The sequence below is a fragment of the Mastomys coucha genome, unplaced genomic scaffold (genome assembly GCF_008632895.1).
Source record: "Mastomys coucha isolate ucsf_1 unplaced genomic scaffold, UCSF_Mcou_1 pScaffold11, whole genome shotgun sequence".
Taxonomy (NCBI): Eukaryota; Metazoa; Chordata; class Mammalia; order Rodentia; family Muridae; genus Mastomys; species Mastomys coucha.
This window is the reverse complement of record NW_022196893.1, coordinates 30,693,804-30,706,474: the sequence shown is the minus strand read 5'-3', so window position 1 is coordinate 30,706,474 and position 12,671 is coordinate 30,693,804. Positions and strand designations below refer to the sequence as shown.

Here is a 12,671-nt window from a genome sequence, read left to right as displayed (position 1 = left end):
TATTGCTTCCCACCATAATGATAAGGGACGAAGCCTCTGAAACTGTAGCAAGCTTCCGATTAATTTTCTTAAATAAGAGTTGTCATGGTAGCCTGTCTTTTCACAGCAATAGAACAGAGAAGGCAGCCTGGCTCCTCAGTCTCTCTCCTCACCAGCTTCTCCCACCCCTAGACCACATTTAAAACTTTTTAAGTATTACTACTTCCTAGTGTGTGTACACGTGTGCGGAGTCCAGAGGCAGATGGCAGGCACCTTCTTCGATTATTCTCCACCTTATCTTTTGAGACAGAATCTCTCAGTGAGCCTGGAGATCACCAACACAGCTAGGCTGGCTAGCCTTTAAACTCCAGAGATCCTCCAGCGTCTGCTTGCCTGGCTCTGGGATTACAGGCATACACATTACACCCTGCTTTTTTATGTGGGTGTTTGGGATCTGAACTCAGGTCCACATGCTTACCCAGCAAGCATTTCCTGACCGAACCATTTTTACAGCCCTCGGCCCACTTTTTGTCTAAGTTTATCCCAACACATCTCTCAATTTAACTCTGTTCTCCTTTCCATTTTATTTATTTTTTCCCCCAAACAGATACGGCTTAGTCACTTACTTGCATCTTGCACAGTTTTCATTCAACAAGTATTCACTGAACAACTGTGCGCTAGGATTTATGATAAATATAGGAAATTCACAGCTGCAAAGTATCAATGTTGCAACTCCATCCTTTGGAGTGAAGTCTATAGTTACTATGTCTGTCAGTCACCCTGGGGGCACCTCAAGGGACCTAGAGCTTCCAGCTACCTTTTACTAAACCAGGCTCAGGCTCCTGTGTCACTGTATCATTGTGTGACCCCGGCACAGGCCACACACACACTCCCCAGACAAGGAATGCCTCTCCTTTGCAGCTTGCTTTGTGCTTCTGAAAAGAAAGGAACTTGGACCAATTTTACTTCCAAGACCCAGCATAAGCTCCTGGCCTTGGTCAGTGCCCCAATGGTCAATCTCAACTTGGGCAAGTCCATAAAGCAAGAGGGGACGATCGCGGCCTCTAATAGGACACCAAAAGCACCGACTAGGCACCGGGGTTCTTCTCACCCACCCAGGCTCACCATCCTTCCGACCTCTACCCTAGGCGCACGCGCGCAGGCGCCGCAGGTTCCAGGCTTCCGGTTCCGCCCGCCCCGGGGACCGAGGGTGATGGCGGCAGCCGAGAGACTGTCCAGAGGGGGCGTTGAAGAGGCCGTGGAGGAAGAGCATCCGGGGGCTCTGGAGCCCGGGGCCGCCCCGTTCGGAAATTTCCCTCATTATTCCCGCTTCCACCCTCCCGAGCAAAGGCTCCGCCTTCTGCCCCCGGAGCTTCTCCGACAGCTCTTCCCTCCCGAGGGTCCCGAGAGGAGGCCGATCCTAGGGCTCGACGTGGGGTGTAACTCCGGGGTGAGTGACGCGGGAGGGATCGGAGCGCCGGGAGCCCCGCGGTGGTCGGCCTCCGCGGCTTCCGTGGAGCTGGCCTGGGCGTGGCATCAAAACTCAAAGCCCACAGTGGGCTTTTAAGGTATAGCGTGGACAGGCACGTGCGCGCCCCAGCCTCCCTCTGGGGCCCCCACCACCGAGTGAGTCCACAAGTCATTCCAAAATTTCCCGCCAGACCTCTGGGGAGGAGGGCCGTCTGATGGCGACTTCCGGCGTTTGCTTCCTCTTCTGCTTTGCTGGTCTCCTTGGCTGGGGATCGGGGACCCCCATCTGGGAATCCTGGCTCCTAAGAGCTAAGAGCCAGGGCGACGGAATCATGCCTGAAACGGGAGGCTCTAGATATTACAGTGCAGGACGGACCTGGAGCCAGGTCCTTATTTACTTAAACTTGTGTTAACAGAGCACAACGGTGAACAGTAGAGAGGGATCAAGAAAGAAAATAGGTCATTCTGCCAGAGGAGAGACGCCTTAACCACCCTTCCCACCGCAAAGTGTTTTCAGAAGTGTAATGATTATAGTCAAACCGCAGCAAAAATAAGGAAATGCCAATCTCACCTGTTTGTAGCTAGTTAGTGGATGTCTCAGTGAAGCGGGCAGTTTTACCCCATGATTGCAAATGTGGTAGGACCCTCCGCCATTCGCTCCACATTCCCATCACCACAGAGCCCGGGGATAGAGACCTTGACAATGATGGCCTTTTGACCACGTGTAATTCTAGCTCTCAGAAGACAAGTACAGGCATCCCCACAAGTCTGGGGCTAGCCTAGGCTACTGAAACCCTGTTTCCAAAAACTACAAAAAAGAGACATTGGTAGGTGGTGAAGACCTTGAGGGACTCAGCTGAGGAGAGCTTTTGGATATAGACTGAAATAAGCAGCTGGGTGTGCATCCCTTGTAAACATCACCACAATAAAGGAATACAGATAATAAAAACGTTTTAAAAAAAAGATTTTAAAATTGTAAGCAGTGTATATAGAAGCACAGTAGAAATGACACAGTTGCATTGACTAAGGCACTTGTTCTCAAGCTTATTTTGAACATTTATTTATTTATGCATTTATCCATTTGTTTTTTGTTTTACACGAGGTCTCACTGCATAGCCATACTTCCCTCAATATGGAGACCATGCCGGCCTCAAAACACAGAGTCTGATAGGAGGGAAACAAATCAGGGTAGGAGGAAATTTAGTGGCATGGTGTGGGTCCTTGTGCCTTCAACTTGACTTTGAACAACATTCCGTTAAGTTAGAAGGGGTACTAAGGACTCAGCTCCGTTCTCCAGAGTGCTGCTCTTCCAGAAGACCTGAGTTCTGTTCCCAGCATCCCTGTAGGACAGCTCACAGTGCTCTTCTGGCCCCTCTGGGCCCCCGTACACATATAGCATATGTGAACACTAAGACACATGCGTACACATAAAAAAGGTAATTTTTAAAATAGTTAGAGAAGCCTGGTATGAAGAAAATGGACTTAGTGTAGCCAAAGCTGTCTTGTTATTAGTGCCCATGTGACTTTAGCTAAGTAAATAACCTCGATCCATAATTTTTTAAATGTGGAGTTTAATGCGAATTCTTCTATACTTTAATAAAAGTACATAAAATGTAAGTCTGTACTTTATAAATTATAAGGCAAACACCGTTGTGACCGCTGTCAGAGCAAAAAAATAAAGCATTGTCAGTCCCCAAAGACCTTTCTATGCCTTTCTCTATTTTAAAAGCCTCCACCCACAGGTAGCAATTAGCCTGTTGTTGTCTTGTTTTTGTTAATATCTTACTCCATTTCTAACCCTAAACAATATAGTTTAATTCTTCCACTTTGGGATTTTGTATAAGGGCAAACTTGTCTGACAGTGCATGCCTGTAATACCAACACTTGGGAGGCTGAAGCTGGGAGATTACAAACTGCTAAGAGGCCAGCCTGGTCTACACAGTAAGACTTATTTAAAAAGAAAGGAAGAAAGAGAGAAAGAAAGAAAGAAAGAAAGAAAGAAAGAAAGAAAGAAAGAAAGAAAGAAAGAAAACCTGCCATCTATTTTCACGGAGACTTGATTTTCTCTTCAGCAGTATGTCTTTGAAAGTGTTCTACTTGGGCGCGTTGAGCCAAGCTCCTCAGCTTTGTGCTGTTGTCCCTAATACCCCGTCGAAATGACTCATTCACACTTGAACAGCTCAGTGCTTCCCACCATGTGTGTTCTTCACCTCCATGAGAAGTTGCAGAGGTGACAGGAAAATGCTGCAGAAGAGACTACACAAAACCACGTGTTTGAGTTAGTTACAGTGAGAGAGGGAAGAGGTGGTGTCTCGTTTGAGAGTCAGAAGTGTGCTAAGATGGGTGGTGAGATCAGATCATTACGCTCCAGCAAGAAAGACTCAGAGACTTTTAAGAGTGGTGAGTTCAAGGGCAGAGGTGGTTTCGGGAGGTGTCGCAAGCTCACCCTGTAGAGGTGAAGGCCGGATGAGAGCTTCCTAGAGCCCAGAGTTTGCCAACTCCGCCAGTTGAGAAACAAGGTTTTGTTGTTGTTTGTTTTTATTTTGGTTTTTCGAGACAGGGTTTCATGTGTGGCCCTGGCTGTCCTAGAACTCACTCTGTAGACCAGTCTGGCCTCGAACTCAGAAAGAGAAACAGGTTTTTATGAGATGCTACTTTCTTCGAGACGTTCCTGACGAGGGGCACCACTCACACTCCCGAAGCACTCTCCTTTGGATATGAGACACCCAGAAAAGAATAATGAATTTGCCAATATATTGTTTAAGCTGGGAAACACTGTCCTGGGCTCTTTGCTGCCTTTGCCACATCGTTTGGTCAGGGCTCAGGTAGCCAGGCACGGGTAGGGAAATCAGGAGTTCGGTGCTATCGTCAGCGGTATAGTGAATGTGAGTTGAGCCACTTAAGACGGATTTAAAAAGAAAGGAAGAAAAAGGAAAGGCCAAACCTACATGTAGGGTGCAGGGCGGGTGCGTTATAGCCTGCAGCCCCTAGGGGGCGCTAAGAGTCTGCTCATGAAAAAAAATGTATCCTCTATTGACTCTTATGTTAAGAGCCTCACTTCCAGTACTGGCAGAGGTAAGTGGCGGTCTCAGAGGATGAGCGGTTTCTTTTCCACTCACTGTTAGAGAGCTGCAATGACAAGGCTCTTTTGGATTCCTCTAGGATCTGAGTGTGGCTCTGTACAAACATTTCCTTTCCCCGCACGACGTGGAGACCTGCTCCCGGGCTTCCAGAGACCTCCGCCTCCTCTGCTGTGACATAGATCCAGTCCTTGTGGAGCGGGCTGAAAAAGGCTGCCCCTTTCCCGAGGCTCTGACCTTTATCACCCTGGACATCATGGATCAAGAGAACAGGAAGGCTCCCTTGAGTTCTTTCTTAAGCCGGTTTGGGCGTTCCGTTTTCGACATCGTCTTCTGCATGTCAGTAACCATGTGGATTCATCTGAACCATGGGGACCGTGGTCTGTGCGAGTTCCTGGCCCACGTCTCCTCTCTCTGCAGCTACCTCCTCGTGGAGCCCCAGCCCTGGAAGTGTTACCGGGCAGCTGCGAGACGCCTTCGCAAGCTGGGACGCCACAGTTTCGACCACTTCCGCTCGCTGGCCATCCGAGGTGATATGGCCAGCCAGATCGTGCGGATCCTGACTCAGGACCATGGGATGGAGTTAGCGTGCTGCTTCGGCAACACCAGTTGGGACCGAAGCCTTCTGCTCTTCAGAGCAAAGCACACCCATGCGACTCGGGCAGTCCCCGAATCGTCGACAGATGAGGCAAGGACAGATTCTGAAGGGCATGGGGCCGAGCAGTAAAGACATACCGTGGAGCGTCTACACTGAGAATCGTGTTTGCATCCTGGAGACACCGGGCATCCTTGAGACCTGGCAGGAGCTTTTGGCAAAGTGTCTGAAGCAAGCGGCTGAAAGACACTGTCCGTGTTCCCGGTTGTTTGGAATGGCCCCCGCGGGGAATGAGTTCCTAGAACAGTGAAGGAGGCAGCTCGATGGAGATTGTGTTCCTGAGCAGTGAGACTGCTCTTCTGGACGTTGTTTTGTTGGCCGAGGAGCATTTTAGGGTGTTGGGTGTGCTCGGCAGCAAGTCTATCACCAAACCTCATCTCCAGCTCTAAGGGGTTATTTATTAAAAAAAGAAAGAAAGAAAAAGACCGTGTCGTTTCTTTGAGCTCCTTAAAATCTGATCTGGTTTCTTCAGGCATTCTCTGGACTTACTGGACCTGCCGTGAGGCAGAGCCTCGCAATGAAATCTGCGTGTGATAACGAGGCGCTGGCCTGGTTACAGGAAGTAGCCAATCGGGCAGATATCTAGAGCCGGACAAGCCTTGGCACGGTACTTACAGATACTAGAAAGATGTGCTAGTGGGCATTTAAAAACCACTTAGAAGCTGGGCATCGTGGCGGATGCCTGTAATCTAGGTACTTGGTAGGCAGGGGCAGGAGGATCACGAGTTCAAGGACAGCCTGGGCTATATGAGTCCCTGTCTTTAAAAACAAAATAATAATGACAACAGATATTTATGGCTCTGGGTGAAGCGTCATTGCAGTGTTTACCAAATTCTTACAAAGTTTGATCCTTAGTCTTCTCATCCCCCACAATAAAATAAAGTTTAAATTATGAACCCTGAGGTAGATATCGATTTGGATCTGCAATATACAGCTCAGTAATCTTGTTTCCCTTCCCCTCCCCCACACCTCCTCTAGTTTTCAGGACTAAAGATCAAAAGCAGCCCAGGACCTTACAGGCACTCAGCAGTCACTCTGCCTGTGAGCTGCATCCTGGCCTGTTTCTGTTGTGTTTACTTTTTTGACTTCTTGTTTTTTTTTTTTTTTTTTTAAGACAAGGTATCTATGTAGCCTTGGCTGTCTTAGTTTATATATTTTCTGTGTATTTTGTTTTGTCTGCATGAATATCTATGCACCAAGTGCATGCAGTTCCCAAAGAGACCAGAAGAGGACATCAGATCCCCTGGGACTGGGGTTAACAGATGGCTGGAAGCCATTACCACATGGGTTCTTGGAATCCTGATCCCGCAAGGGCAGCCAGTGCTGTTGGCCACCAAGCCATCTCTCCAGCCAGCGTGCTGGCCATTTTAAAGTATACAGTCCTATGGCATAAAGTACACTCAGTGAAGGTTCTGTTTTTAGCAGGCACATTGATTCTGACACAAGTGGAAGAGACAACACTTTTGACAGCTTAGGATTCCGTCTAGCCTCCGGAGAAAGGCCTGCTCCTGCTCATTTAACATACCCACACCCTACTGGCTCCTAAGTATACTAGTGGCCCACCCCCAGGGTTCCTGTTTGTAATCATAATCCCCCTGAAGTAGTTATTAGGCATCTTGATGATATATCACTACACATCCCCACAGGCAAACTAACCCCACTTCCAAACCTTGCCTCGGCTCCATTGTGGCATTTATTTATTTATTTATTTATAAATTGGATGGCTTTTGTCTTTTTTTTTAAAGATTTTATTTATTGTTATATATAAGTACACTGTTGCTGACTTCAGACACACCAGAAGAGGGCATCAGACCTCATTACGGGTGGTTGTGAGCCACCATGTGGTTGCTGGGAATTGAACTCAGGACCTTTAGAAAGAGCAGTCAGTGCTCTTAACCACTGAGCCATCTCGCCAGCCCGGCATTTATTTATTGCACACCCGAGGAACTTCAGTTGGCCCTTTCTACTCCCCATGTTGGAAGAGGCGCAAAGCCGAGCAAATCCTCCAGTAGTACTGTTCACTGCGGAGCCCCAGGCAGCGTTCACTGCTGGCCGTGAGGCAGCGTTCACTGCCAGCGTTCTCTGCGCCCCCGAGGCAGCATTCACTGCCAGTGTTCTCTGCAGCCGTGAGGCAGCATTCACTGCTAGCGTTCTCTGCAGCCGTGAGGCAGCATTCACTGCGGCCCACGAGGCAGCGCTTCCTTCCGATCTGTGTCCCATCTGCCTTCAGCCACAGTTTTACAACTGAGACAGCACCCTCCCCTTCCTAAACCCAGATGAGCCGAAGGATGAGAAGGAACTTTGTGGAAGAACACATTAACCAAGAATGAGGTGCTCTTACTTGGTGATGGCGCTCTGTCAACACGCTGTAGGCCGCAACTGCATGCATTAAGACATAAGGGAGAAATGGCAGAAAATGAAAATCTTACTGGGTCTCATCATTTTTTGTTGTTGTTTTTTGTTTTTTCAGGATAAGGAAGTATTGCCATGAGCTCTATTTGAGGGCCACACTTTAAATGTCAGGGACAGTGGGAATGGAAGGAAGGGCAAGTGGCCTGCTTTGGGTGGCCTCACATTGATCCCAGTGGGAGACGGAGTTAAGTCTCCATGTTCTCTGTACCTTGTGGCTCTGCCGGCTCTGCCAGGCTCTCTTCACCCGTCACCAAGGCTGTGCAAAGGCTCTACTTAGCACCATGACGGACTGTAGAACCGACTCCCTCGTACCACCCTGATGGCAGAAGGGGCTTTAGAAGGAGATCTAACCACAGTAGTTGTAATAACAGAAGTTTAGGTGGTAGTGAGGAAGGACTGCAAACCGAGGGATGCGGGCAAGGGAACATCCCTCTCATGATTCTCTAGAAGGCATGCAGTACCGATACCGCAATTCTCCATTTCTGGCTGCTGGGATTCTAAAAATAAGTTTATGTAGCTTCAAACCACTAGACTTGTGATCTGTTACGGCGAGAAAACAATACTCACACGAGAGCTTCTTACTGCAGGACCGGCTCAGAAGGCCTCAAATGGAGCCTGGTCCAAACAGCTGTTGGTTTTGGCTTTGTGTCTGTAGCCCTGGCTGTCCTGGAACTCACTCTTTAGACTCTTTAGAAAGGGAAGCAAGCCTGCCCCCTGCAGCACATACAGGAGACTCTCAGGATGAGAGGTGAGAGGCTACTGAAAGGATATGGAGTGACCAGCAAGGAGCAGTCCCCCTGAGACTGGAGGAAGGGACCACGTGGCCAGAGCACACAGCATAGAACACACAGGCTGTGCTCCCAACAGGCAGGGATCAGAACAGAAACTATTGTAAAGCTCGCTTTCCAACAAAATACACAGTAGCCATGGGCAAAACAATGTATTTGACTAAAGAAGGAGAGAACAATTTCATGAGAACCAACTAAAATTATTTTAATGCATCTGACAAAGAAGTAATCTCATACAGAATTTTTGGATCTATCAGACAAAAGAAAAAACATTCATGGAAAATAATGGCAGCCGGGCATGGTGGAACATACTTTTAATCCCAGCACTGGGAGGCAGAGGCAGGTGGATCTGTGTGAGTTCAGGGCCAGCCTGGTCTACAGAGTGAGTTCCAGGATAGCCAGGGCTACACTGAGAGGTTTGTCTCAAAAATTCAAAAAAAAAAAAAAATTGGGGGGTTGGGAGTGGAGAGATGGCTCAGCGGTTAAGAGCACTGACTGCTCTTCCAGAGGTCCTGAGTTCAATTCCCAGCAACCACATGGTGGCTTACAACCATCTGTGATGCCCTCTTCTGGTGTGTCTGAAGACAACTACAGTGTACTCATATACATAGAATAATGAAAGGAAGGAAGGGAGGGAGGCAGGGAGAGAGGGAGAGAGAAAACAGAAATGCAGATCAACTCTCGGGGTGATGCTTATTTTGAGGTAGGGCCTTGTGCCTGGCCTTGACCTTATAGCAATCCTCCTGCTTTGGTCTCCCAAATGCTAAGGTTACAGCGTGAACCTCAAAGCCTGATTGGAAACCTGCTTAAGCTTGTTAGTGACAGCTCAATGAAAACGAGTCCATTTTTGGACTAGCACAGCACTGACAGGCTTCTGGATTTTGTCATTGTTTCTTGCGTGACAGTAAGGGGCCTGGGGAGATGGCCGCCCTTCTAGAGGACTGGGTTCAATGCTCAGCACCCACATGGCAGTTCACAGCTGTCTGCAACTCCAGCCCTGGGGATCTGAGGCCCTTTTCTGACCTCCATGGGTACCAGGCATGTCTGTGGTGCACTTACACACAAGCAAAATACCCATGTGCATAAAAAGAAAGCAGAGTGTTTTATGCACCCTGTCAGTGGAGATGTAAATTTTCATTGCTATTCTGGAAGACAGTTGTCAATATTTATTAATATGTATGCTATAGTTAGAAATTACATCGCAAAGAGTTTATCCTGTGGATATACTCACCTGAGTATACATGTAACATTAAAACGTTACAGTTACTGCCAGGCGGTGGTGGCACATGCCTTTAATCCCAGCACTTGGGAGGCAGAGGCAGGTGGATTTCTGAGTTCGAGGCCAGCCTGGTCTACAGAGTGAGTTCCAGGACTGCCAGGGCTACACAGAGAAACCCTGTCTCGAAACAAACAAACAAAAACAAACCAAAAAACAAAAGAACAACAACAAAAAATATTACAGTTACTGGACACAAGTGAACAATTGGAAACAAAGTATGGAAGAATCAGAGCTGGACTTGTAAAAAGAAATAATACACTGGGAGACTCAGTAAACTGCCTGCCCTACAAGCACAGGAGGACCCACTACACACTGTAATCCTAGTGCTGTGCTGTAGATCCCTGGGGCTTCCTGGCGACCAGCTGAGTCTACCTGGTGAGCTTTACTTAGATAATGAGAGACCCTGTTTCAAAAACTAAGGCGAGGGAGCCGAGGGTAGGGCGGGGGGTGGGGGCACAGGGCACAACTGTTGAAAGCACGGGCAGTGCCAGCCTAGTGCCTAGTTCAGTCACCAGGACCCATGTAAGAAAAGTCATAATGTGTTCCCACAACTCAGGCAGCAAGGTGAATGGGAGCCAGAGACTCGTGGGTCAGAGAGCCTGGAGGACAGCAGAGCAGAATCCAGCAATCCTTTCTCAACAAGGTTGAAGGATGGAGCCAACTCTTGAAAGTTGTCCTCTGACCTTTGACTTCCACATGCACCAATGGCACAGTGTCTATACACACACACACACACACACACACACACACACTTACTTTTAGAATTAAAGGTTGCAATGCAGGGCTGGAGACAGCTCCGTGGTTATGAATACTAGCTGGTCTTCTGGAGGTCCTACGAATGTCCAAGCACAAGCATGGTGACATAACCATCTATACCCATGGATTCCAATGTCCTTTTCTGATGTGCAAGATGTGCATGCACATAAAATACATTAAAAATAAACATTAAAAACAAAAACAACATTGCAACAACTATTGGCCCATATACTTGGGAGGCAAAGGTGGGCAGATTTCTCTGAGTTTGATTCTAACCTGGTCTATGTAGAGTTCCCAGCCTCCAAGATAAGAATGGTAAGGTTCTGCTTTTGGTCAAGCAGTGGTGGCAGACACACACCTTTAATTCCAGCACTTGGGAGGCGGAGGCAGGTGAATCTCTGAGTTTGAGACCAGCCTGGTCTACAGAGTGAGTTCCAGAACAGCCAGGACTACACAGAGAAACCCTGTCCCAAAAAACAAATATGAAAACTAAAAATTCTGCTTTTGGCTGGACGTGGTGCAAGCCTGTAATCTGAGCACGCGGAAGACTAAGGAGGCTTTCAAATTTGAGGACTGCGAGACAGCCTGGGCTACATAGCCAGAGCCTATGTCAAAGAGGAATAGAAGAGAAAAGGTCATGCTTTTGTTTTTAAAAAAAGAGTAGACAACTCCACTGCTCAAGAGGTAGGGTGGTGGGTCCAAGGCTAGCCTGAGCTACACATTGAGATTCTATTTCAAGAAACAAAATTAGGACAGTGATAGTACCCTAGTATCCACACACACTTGATCTGATACACAGTGACACGTGCCCTCTGTTACAATAAACAAATAAATATAAGGAAGAACTGAAAAGAATATATACATTCAAGGTAGTAAGCAAAAACAAAACAAAGCAACAACAACAAAAACCTTAAAACACCAATGCAAGCAAGTGCGGTCATGTCAAAGCATCAAAGGGTAAGATGGCCCATTGCTGGGAATGCAAAATGCAAACAAAAGTGGAAAGGTTTTGTTTTAAAGTACACATGCTCATTTTTATTCCATGTGTGTACATGTGTGGGTGTCAGCGCACACAGAAGGCTAGAGGTTGATGTTAGATGTTGTCTTCAATGACTTCATCTCATTTTTTAAATTTATTATTACTGCATTATGTGTGTGTGTGAGTGCAGTGTGTGTGAATGCACTGTGTGTGAGTGTAGTATATGTGTGGATGTAGTGTGTGTGAGTGCAGTGTGTGAATGCAGTATGTGTAAGAATGCAGTATGTGTGAATGAATGCAGTGTGTGTGAATGCAGTATATGAATGTAGTGTGCATGAGTGCAGTGTGAATGCAGTGTGAGTGCAGTATGTGAATGCACTGTGTGTGAGTATAGTGTGTGTGTATGTAGTGTGTGTGAAAGCAGTATATGAATGTAGTATGCATGAGTGCAGTGTGTGTGTGAGTGCAGTGTGCATGAGTACAGTGCATTGGTTGTGAGTGCAGTTTGTGTTTGAGTAGAGTGTGTGTGTGAGTGTAGTATGTGTGTGTGAACGCAGTGTGTATGAGTACAGTGTGTGTGTGAGTGCAGTGTGTATGAGTACAGTGTGTGTGAGTGCAGTGTGTGTGAGTGCAGTGTGTATGAGTACAGTGTGTGTGAGTGCAGTGTGTGTGAGTGCAGTATGTGTGTGAGTGTGGTGTATATGAGTACAGTGTGTGTGAGTGCAGTATGTGTGTGAGTACAGTGTATATGAGTGCAGTGTGTGTGAATGCAGTATGTGAGTGCAGTGTATATGAGTGCAGTGTGTGTGAGTGCAGTTTGTATTTAAGTAGAGTGTGTGTGAGTGCAGTGTGTGTGAGTGCAGTATGTGTGTGAGTACAGTGTATATGAGTGCAGGGTGTGTGAGTGCAGGGTGTGTGAGTGCAGTATGTGAGTGCAGTGTATATGAGTGCAGTGTGTGTGTGAGTGCAGTTTGTATTTAAGTAGAGTGTGTGTGAGTGCAGTGTGTGTGAGTGCAGTATGTGTGTGAGTGTGGTGTATATGAGTGCAGTGTGTGTGAGTGCAGTATGTGTGTGAGTGCAGGGTGTGGGAGTGCAGGGTGTGTGAGTGCAGGGTGTGTGAGTGCAGTATGTGTGTGAGTACAGTGTATATGAGTGCAGGGTGTGTGAGTGCAGGGTGTGTGAGTGCAGTGTGTGTGAGTGCAGTATGTGTGTGAGTGCAGTATGTGTGTGAGTGCAGGGTGTGGGAGTGCAGGGTGTGTGAGTGCAGGGTGTG

At 47.5% G+C, this 12,671-nt stretch overlaps 1 protein-coding gene across 1 annotated transcript; it reads left to right on the top strand.

The window, feature by feature from the left end:
- The first annotated feature begins 1,095 nt into the window (after positions 1 to 1,095).
- Bcdin3d (BCDIN3 domain containing RNA methyltransferase) lies at positions 1,096 to 6,077 on the top strand. The gene is made up of 2 exons (XM_031355450.1): positions 1,096 to 1,429; positions 4,612 to 6,077. The coding sequence occupies exons 1-2, from the start codon at positions 1,193 to 1,195 to the stop codon at positions 5,254 to 5,256; spliced, it is 882 nt and encodes a 293-aa protein (XP_031211310.1). The 5' UTR covers positions 1,096 to 1,192; the 3' UTR covers positions 5,257 to 6,077.
- Positions 6,078 to 12,671: the final 6,594 nt, after the last annotated feature.

Bases quoted from the DNA above. Each gene is read 5' to 3' on its own strand.
- Bcdin3d (XM_031355450.1), top strand. From the start codon at position 1,193: ATGGCGGCAGCCGAGAGACTGTCCAGAGGGGGCGTTGAAGAGGCCGTG. The intron at 1,430-4,611 runs GTGAGTGACGCG...GGATTCCTCTAG, and splicing joins ACGTGGGGTGTAACTCCGGG to GATCTGAGTGTGGCTCTGTA.